Source organism: Pelophylax lessonae, assembly GCF_965119305.1.
Source record: "Pelophylax lessonae genome assembly, chromosome: 4".
NCBI classification, from domain to species: Eukaryota; Metazoa; Chordata; class Amphibia; order Anura; family Ranidae; genus Pelophylax; species Pelophylax lessonae.
This window is the reverse complement of record NC_138771.1, coordinates 496,195,561-496,205,035: the sequence shown is the minus strand read 5'-3', so window position 1 is coordinate 496,205,035 and position 9,475 is coordinate 496,195,561. Positions and strand designations below refer to the sequence as shown.

The 9,475-nt window shown below is 41.7% G+C and overlaps 1 protein-coding gene across 2 annotated transcripts in view; it reads right to left on the bottom strand.

The window, feature by feature from the left end:
* Positions 1 to 2,768: 2,768 nt before the first annotated feature.
* DCP1B (decapping mRNA 1B) overlaps positions 2,769 to 9,475 on the bottom strand; it is an 83,814-nt gene continuing 77,107 nt past the window's right edge. For both annotated transcript variants that reach the window (XM_082255732.1, XM_082255733.1), the window contains one exon: positions 2,769 to 3,122. In XM_082255732.1, coding sequence (XP_082111858.1) covers positions 3,039 to 3,122 — 84 coding nt within the window. In that variant the 3' untranslated portion in view covers positions 2,769 to 3,038. The remainder of the gene's footprint in view (positions 3,123 to 9,475) is intronic.

Here is a 9,475-nt window from a genome sequence, read left to right as displayed (position 1 = left end):
GTTGTGATTTATACACTGAGCAGTGTTCTCTGTTCCTTCTTATGCTATTGGTGAGTCCTTGGAGGGGACATTAGGGAGTCCTAGAGGCAAGTGGCAGATGAACTTTACAATGGATCTGCTCAGGAGTGCTACCATATTGCTCATTTGACCTTGTTGTGAGGGTCTATGGTGGATGGTAAGAAGCAGTGTGATTGGGTGACGGTGGTGGTCTCTTCATCCCTTTGGAGCATTCAGCTTTACAGCTTTATAAAGGTTTCTCCTGAGCACCTCTTTTGGATTCACGTTGGGATGAACTCAATGCATTAAGGACTCTTTAAAATTAGATGTGAGAATCTTAATGTTTTAGCGCAGCACGTAGAGTATTTTCAGTAAAAACCTAAAGCAGAACTAAAGTCTTGTTTTCAAAACCTGCAACCAGGCAGGTTCTTTTTGGCAGAAGACATATGCAATGTCACTTCTGCAATAAAATAAACCTACCTGCCTGCTCATGGCCTTTTTTGGAATGGACACTAAGCTGTACAAACACAGCTCAATTTACATTCTAGCACAGCACCTGTGTGCCGGGTTGACTGCACTCTTGCGCATGCAGGCAGTGATGCGATCCCGCACCGTCCAACGAAGACGCCCATAGTCAGAAGATGTTCCCCAATTTCAACCTACCCTCTCCATGTTTAAGCGCTGTCCCTGACTTTCTTCTCAGTTCAGTGCCAGTAATCCTCTGCAGGCAGAATGACAATATTGTTCTGCTCATTTCCAGTGAGCAAAGCCTTTCGTTTAAATGCCCCCTACGAAGCACATCGCACAGACTGGGCTCACAGTTCTCCGGGACTGAGCGGCATGCATAGATCCTTTATGTGACCACCGCTTAGTCTTAAAATAATTCCTGCTGCTGTGCAGGGGAAGTACTGCTGCCATTTTTGGGCTGGCATAAAAAACTGCAGGAAAAAAAAAAAAGTATTATTGGGTTTTCTTTTTGGTAAAAGGCAATGGGAGTGAGGGGTTTATAGCACCCAGCTCAACTTCCACCGAAGCCAAGAGCTGTGTGATGTTTAAGGTTATATATCGGAAATCACCCATGGTGAGATGATGGACTTGTTGCTAGCAAAAACACTGCCATATATACCTACTCAGCTCCAGCATTACCTTTTGTAGCACTCTTCCTATAAATCTGTCCATCTCAGGACAGGGCTCAGGCTTCTCAGACTCCTTGTCATTTCTACATAAGTTAATGTCCTGAGAACTGTAATAAGCAGCCCCCTCAGAGTAAATGGAAGAAGTTAAACTCTTCCCTGGAAAACTTTTATAAAGGCTTAGAATTAGTCAAGCCTTTTCTAAAATACCTCTTCGTCTCACCATTGAAGTGGACAATACTGTCAGATTCAGCTTAAAAGAGAAGTTTACTTTTAAACAAAGTTATTATAATTATTTTTTCCCCTTCCCCCTCCTCAGATGCATAGGTAATGTGATCTTATGGCTGCATTACCACTATTTGTTTACCTCCAGCGGTGCAAGTCTTTATGGTCTTGGCCACATCTGCGTGTTAGTGCCCCACGAACCTCTATTGCAGGGATCTTCAAACTGCGGCCCAGGGGCCGGATGTGGCCCTTTGCCTGCTTTTATCTGGCCCTTGAGGCACCATTTCATTAATTGACACCAAAGATGGGGCACATTTCCTCCCAATGACACCAATGAAGGGCCTCAATTCCTACCAATGACACGAACGATGGAGCCCAATTACAATAATGATGGGGCACAATTCCTCCCAATGACACCAATACTTGGGCAATATTCCTCCCAATTAAGCAAACGATGAGGCACAATTCCTCCCAATGACACCAACAATAGGGCACAATTCCTCCAAATGACACCAATGATAGGGCACAATTCCTCCCAATGACTCCAATGACGTGGCACAATTCCTAGCAATGAAACCAATGATGGGGCCCAATGACAGCAATGATGGGACACAATTCCTACCAATGACACCAATGATGGGGCATTGTTTACTCCAACTGATTCTGGGACATTTTCTACTCCGGATGGCCACAGTCCGGCCCCCCTAAACTCTGAAGGACAGCAACCCGGCCCTTTGTTTAGAAAGTTTGGAGGCCAAAGACAATCAGAGACAGCCCCATATACGTCCATGCAGCCGTAATGCTCCGGGCCAGGTCAGTGAAAACGTCCAAAACTGGATGTAAACAAACAGCGGATCTGCAGCTGTCAGATTGAGGTAATGATGCATGTGTATATGGGGAGGGTGGATGAGGTTAGGTCAGGGGAAGGAAGCAAAAAAAGGTGCACTTATCCGTTAAAGCTCAGCAAATTGATGAGGCCCCACCCACCCACAAGCTCAAGTTAAATCCAGCTGCAATTTTTGTATTGTGGATTCGACAATTAAAAAGGTCCTCCGATCACATTGGGTATAACAGTTCCTGTCCTCTGTTTTAATACATTGTCAGAATAATCTTGAAAGACTAACCTGAGAATCTGTTGTGGCAGGTGCACAAAATTTTCCTCAGCAGACCCCATGTATCAGGTACACAGGACTACTTGACAAGGCAGCAGCTTATAGCAACCAATCAGCAATAATCTAGCAGCTAATCAATGTACAATAAAATGAGCTGCAATTGGTTCCTGCACATCCTTGTTGCTCTTACTGATGTGGATAAAGTGTTAAAAACAACTGTACAATTTAATCACAGCTGCAGAAAAATAGATAAAACATTTTTAGCTCCATGTGTCCTCTCAAAAAAAAAAAAAAAAAAAAAATCAGTTTTGAGTTCAAACAATGATTTTTCCTGAAATCGCTTTATGCAAAGTCATCCTTTAAGAGTAGCCGTCTCCCAGGCAAAATAGTAGGAACAATATATTTGGCCTATTGGTCTAACTTTCTGAAATATTGGTCCAATCTCCAATGTTGCTATTGAAGATGGGTGCACTATCATGGAAAAGATTGATAGAAAGATGGAAATAAAATCTGATCACACTGACTGCAGCCCACCTCAATACACAACAATACAGGAACCAATGAAAAGGCTTCAAAGCATTCCAGCCGGAGCAGCCCTTCTGTTCAAGACTGAGAGGTATCCCTCGTAGATGGTGTTCAAAAAGCTCTCATCATTCTGAAAAAAAAAAAAAAAAAAGACATCAAAACAGAAATTCCACTTTATTACATGCATTATTAGCTCTGACATATTCTGCACTGTACAGAAAACACTCCGCTAGTCACATCAGTCTCTGCATCAGAGGAGCTTACATGCCATTGTCCCGCAAGTCACACACTATTTATATAGGTCCAACATATTTCGCAGTACACTGTACTGTATTTTGTACAGAGGATTTTTGCATAGGTTTGAAAATTAAAACTCCAGCCTTCCGTTTAGTCTTGCACAGTTGTACAGGCTCCTCTCCTGTGCTGAAAATGCTTGCTCTGATTTCACTGCACACTGAGCTTCTCACAGACTGAAATCCACCCATATACAATGTATAATGTTTAAAATCACTTTATTTGCTTTGCAGCCTGAAATGAAGACAGGCAGTTTTTGTTTTGTCCAGCTGTATTTACTGTATTTGAAAGATATAACACCATGTCACAAAAAAAAAAATCAAAAACAGAATCACTCAGTTGCAAAAAAGATCACCCCCCCCCCCCTCCTAAAAAATGATTTGTAAACTCAAATCAGGTGTAACTAATCACCTGATTTTCAACTGTGATCAGCTGTGGTCATTTTGATTAGTTCAGCATGAAAAAAGCTTTCCTGGAGCATTGCAGTCCCTGGTATTGCAGCTGACCCAAACAACTATGGGTGGCAAGGCACTGTCAAAAAATCTCTGGGATAAAAGTTTTGGACATGCACAAGTCAGGAGATGGATACAAAAATTCAAAGGCTTTATTAACACCTAGAAGCACAGTGAAGTCTGTTAATAAGTAGTGGAAGGTTATTTGGTACAGTACAAACCCTCCCTGGATCAGGAGTCGCTCCAAACAGAATGAAAGAGCCAGGAGGAAACTGGTCAGAGAGGCTACCAAGAGTGAAAGAAGAATTTTAGCAAGAGTTCTTCTTTATTAGTTTTTCTGAGCAATAGTTCAACCATTTTGATTTTCTAGCCGACATTTTATGAACGTTGAAATAATAAGTGTATTTCTCATGTATTTTGCTGAGAACAAAATCTAGTTAGGTCTCAGTGTTCTTTATTATTCCCCTTATCTTGTTCTTCCCAAGCAATAACTGTACAGTTCCCAGACACAACTGGATTTTGTCTCTCTACATAAAGTCATAATGAAACAATGTATTTTTGTAGGAACATTTCAGATGACCAAGGGGAGATGTAACTGTGTATGCATTGTTCTCATATAAACTGTATGGAATGAATAAAGCGTCAGATGACTTTGAGCAATTATAGGCTTCGGATGTCTCTTTGTTCAGAGTAATCTCCGGGCCCGCTGAGACTTGTGGTGCACCTGAGGCAGTCTATCAAGTCTATACTTCACTGGGAGTGATCTAATGCCAACAGTTTTGGAGGTCCCACACCGAGATGGTCAACAACGCCCATGTCCAGTAAGTGTTGAAATTTTTCTCTGCCTTACCGTGACCTCCGAGTCCACGACCATATAGTCTAGAGTAATACCTGTTGGTTGTATAGACTTGATAAGTGTTCGGGGAACACTAAAGAGACCCTGGGAGGGTCCCAGGTCCTGAGTGACCTGAAACCTAGAGACATAGATCCAAGTGTTCGGGGAACACTAAAGAGGCCCTGGGAGGGTCCCAGGTCCCGAGTGACCTGATAGGTTGTGGAAACCTATAGACATAGATGGGATCTATGAGATATTGATCTATGAGATATTGAAATATTATAAACAGTACTGTGAAAATTGACTGACCGGTTGTAATCCACGAGACTCAGATCCTTTTCTTCCTTTTGCTTCTTCTTTCTGTCGCATAGAAGTATAAGATAATATGTGTATTGTTTGTCTATAATGGTAGGAAAACTTTCTTGATATCCACTGTACCTGGAAGGTATTGGTCAAGACTCGGAAAGGGTTTTTTTTCTTTTTTGTCCTAGAAGGGACACTCGAGTCCAAAAGTATAAGGGTTTAATTTATATACATCAGTGGCTTGAAGGAGGGTTTTGAAACCATAAAGGGTTACCATGGTAACAAGTGATTATGTGAATGTGTAAATCATAGAGACATGTCTTAATGAGTGAGAGAATATTGGTATTTGTTTATTGTCTTGTTATGTAAATGGCCGGGAATATTTGGTGAATAATATTCCTGGAAGTAAATTAAGGTAGAAGAATGGTCTACCTAAAGTTAAAGTGTTAAGAATTAATGTATATTGTATATGTGAATTATACTGAAGGTTTTAAGTGTATTATGATTAAAGAATTATGCTTAGAAGATAGACAAGCTTTCCCATATTTCCTGGGTAATCCACAATGGGATAAGGGGAGATGAAAACTGGTTAACTTATGCCCCCTTGTAGAATAATAAAACAGTTGAGAAGGCTAGAAGGCTGAAAAGTAATAAGAATAATAAAGAGTTAACTAGGGCTTTTAAGAGTAAGTCCAATTGCTTGTAAGCAGAAGTCAGGTGAAACTGTCCTGGAGTTTTGAACAAGGTTTAGAAATGTCTGGAATCATGAGGCCGGTTTAAGTGTCACCAAGGAATGTTACAGCCTCATGATTCAGACATTTATCAATAATTTAAAGTCCCAATACATGTTAATTGTGAAACAGCAAGTTTCAGACTGGACAAACAAAGACATGGATGGTTTCCAGGAAGCCATAACAGAAAAGGATGCAGCGGGATGTTTTGATCTCCCCAGAGAGAAACAGCCGTTGCTACATATTTTCAGACACCCTTTCAGGGACGCTATCAAAGTGGAAGAGGCAAGGGGGGATTCAGGGGCAGAGCAGGGCATTCTCAGAATAGGCCCCCTTTTAATAATACTGTAGATTTCTGCAAAGGAATGGTTGTTTCAGCTGTGGGGATCCAAATCACTTCAAATGGGACTGCCCTTATGAGGACCGTTGTGTCGGTGATTCACCTGCAGCTGACCAGCCACAGCAACAGAAGCCTAGAGTTAAGTTTAACATTAACTGGCAGCCCCAACATCCGCAACAATGATGGTGCCCAGAAGATGGGGACTCGGCATTTCCCAGTGTGTCTCTCAATTATCAACAACTGCCTATGATTTCACTTTGTGTAGACGGCATGAATCTTCCAATTCTCGTGGATTGTGGAGCGACTTTCAGCTCCATATCACAAGAATTCTGGAATGGAGAGACATTGGAAGCCGAACCTTCAATGGGAATTAATGGGATCCCCACCAAGACATTTAGAAACCCCCATTTACCAATTGTAAATGAGTCAGGAGAGTATTCAATCATTTGGCACAGTTTCAGAATAATACATAGGTGCCCACTTAGTTTGTTAGGGAGGATGGAGTCAGGCATACATTAGACAGACTCTTGGCCGAAGGTACAGCTAAAATAGTATTACCTCACAAGATAACATGGCACCCCTGTTTTTTGTTGTTCTGAATATTCATTTTCCAAGCTAGACATACATAATTGTTTGAAACTGCGATGTTGGCTTTGACGTTGGTACATTTCTAGGGAGAGGTGGTTCCCACATTCCTAGGGAGGGGGGGGGTCACTTCTTGCGCAGAGCCACACATATGCAATTATTTTTTTTATGGAATTTTTGGACTTTTTCCATTTATACATTTGTGCATAAAGCATAGGAACCTCTGGGAAGAGTAATAATAGCGAACAAAGACAGTTTTTATCAGGCAAAACATAGTTCTCCGTAGTCGGCAAGATATTTTGAGGTTATTTTTTTATAGAATTATAGATAATGAGAAATTACATTTTACAAATAGGTCCCCTGTGTCCCTAAATGTAAAAGGGAGCTCTGGTGCAAAATTTTGAAAATTGGCTACTTGCCAAGAAAGGGTTAGTGTGACCATTGGACCCTATTGGCACCGAGCCAAAAGTTTCAAATCAGATTAACTTTTTATCTGATTTCAGTTTTTGGGTGATATTTTAGGGGTGTCATCTATTGAGGGAGGGGAACCTCTGGACAGGTTTTTGTTAGATTGGCAGAAGGCCAAAAAAAAGTTTTAGTTTTATCTGACTGTAGTATGTAGTATGCAAGTGGTATCTGATGTGCCATCTCTACTCATAGCCATACCATCCGATGCTACCCACTTTACAGTGATTGGTTGAAGTAATGCATTTTTTTTAGCGTCCTAGTGGACGAGGAGGCACAGCCATCTTTGTTTCTTGTTTTGTTTTTCAGTCCAGGTAACTGATCTGGTGTAGAAATGCCTCAGGGCTAAGTAGACAGTTTTAGTTGTCTGCTCTATAGTTCTACAGACCACACAAGAGGGGATGGACACCTGCTCATGGGTCAGTCCCGCTACAATATGTGGATAACATATGTAGTCACTCTGTGGAGGCCAGTCAGAGCGAGTGAGTTTATTGAGAAATGTACATGTATGTGGACACAAAGTGTCACAGGAATAATGACAATGGTGTCAGGAAAGTGTTGTTTACCTTGGTTTTGTTCTCACAGAGGGAGAAAAGGAGAGTCAGTCACGTGGGTCTTGCCAGCCCACAGTGGGTCTTGCCCGCCCACAAAACCAGGATCATTGATTGCAATGGATCCGACTGCTCCTATTTTATGACAACATTTTGAGACAAGCCACAGGTCCAGAAATGTCACAAGTAATGTTGAATGCGTTTATGTATCTGAAAAATGCTAGGGTTGTAGCGCCTGCACTGGGCCTCCCAAATTATGGAAAAATGTTTTGTGTTTATGCGAGGGACAATTGTAAGACCATGACAGGTGTACTTGCCCAGGTGTATGGTGGTAGACTTTGCCCTATAGTTTTTGTCCAAAGATGGTCGCAGTCCAGGCCTAAGGCATGCCTGAAGTGACTCCAAGCATAGCATCTTGTGAGATGGTAATGGGGATGGCCACATCATTTGCCCTAGGTAGGCCCCAGTTTTAAATGGGTTACTGGGATTAAAAGGTGTGTTACACCACAACATGATTGTATAGCATAATATATCAGGACAGCCATAGAGGGAACAGAGGATGTTTTTGTAGATGGTTCCTGTGCCAGGCCAAAAGATCACACATTGTTAGAGCTACAAACGCATGCTACAGAACAGGTTTAAGGAATTAGGTGATGGTTTAGAAAAAGTTGAGAATAGCCTTTTTCTAAAAGAGGGGAGATCTAGTATCCCCGCAGCTAACGCCCCACTGTCTATTGCCTAGTATGATGGAATAGGACACAGGGAGTGGGAAAGAACATATGAAGTATTACTGAAGTTTTTTTTGCATTTACAGGCCTAAATTAGTGAAAGCATATGTCTATTTACAGGCCTAAATTAGTGAAAGCATATGTTGCTAGATGCATCACCTGTATTAGGAACAACACAAACAAACACATAAGGCCAAACATGAACATCTACAAATAGATTTCACACATAAGCCCAACACAGGGTAGAAACCAGAGTTAATAGTGGACATGTTCAGCAGATGAGTGGAAGCTCTTAGGGCCACAAAAGGGAGATGCCCACACAGTGGCGCGCATCCTCAATCAGGAGATTATTCCTGGATAGGGATGCCTGCTTTGAATAAGTTCTAATAATGGTTCAGCTTTAATATTAAAAAGAATGTCAGGAACTAGTTAAAATCCTGAAAATAGATTGTCATCCACAGAATTCAGGTATAGTGGAAAGGATAAATAGGACAATCAAAGACGAGTTGAGAAAAAGTCATTGGAATTTTGAATCAAGTGGAACGGAAAAGTTGCTCGCACCTGTCTTTTCTTTTCACAGGTATCAACCCATCACTTGAAGGAAGGAGATGAAGTAGTGATCAAGCTGTCGCCACATCACAAGACCAAGGCTGGATTTAGTTTTGGACCAAAAGACAAAGGTAGTCGCTGTGACCAGAATCGCTGTCCTTGTGGAGAACCAACAGGCCTGGATCCATGCCAGTCGAGTAAGGTGGATTGTGCGAAGCAAGGCAAAGATAAAGACACAGATAAAGGAGGAGAAGCAGGTGTTGAAAATCCTCGAAGAGCGAGTGAAGCCGGTGTTCTAGTCTCTGAAAATTAGCAAAATGACTGTATTCATAGCAAGGAACTAGTGTTCACTCCAACTTGGATCATAACTAACTGTATATATCACCCAGAGGACTTAGGCCCCCTTGAAGGACTGTGTGGAGGCCAGAACAGCACACCCTCTGCCGAAGAGGGGAATGAAGAAACAAAGATCCCTGTAGCACAGAGACTTGTTAGGAGGAAAAGAGCTGCGTCAGCCCCTTCCAAATATCCCCAGATAGCTATTAAGAAAACAGGCGATGTAACCATATTTTGGTATAATTCTTCAAACATTCAAGTAGCCACTTTCATTTTTGAGTATTGTGACATAGCACCTTGTCCATTTGACCCTG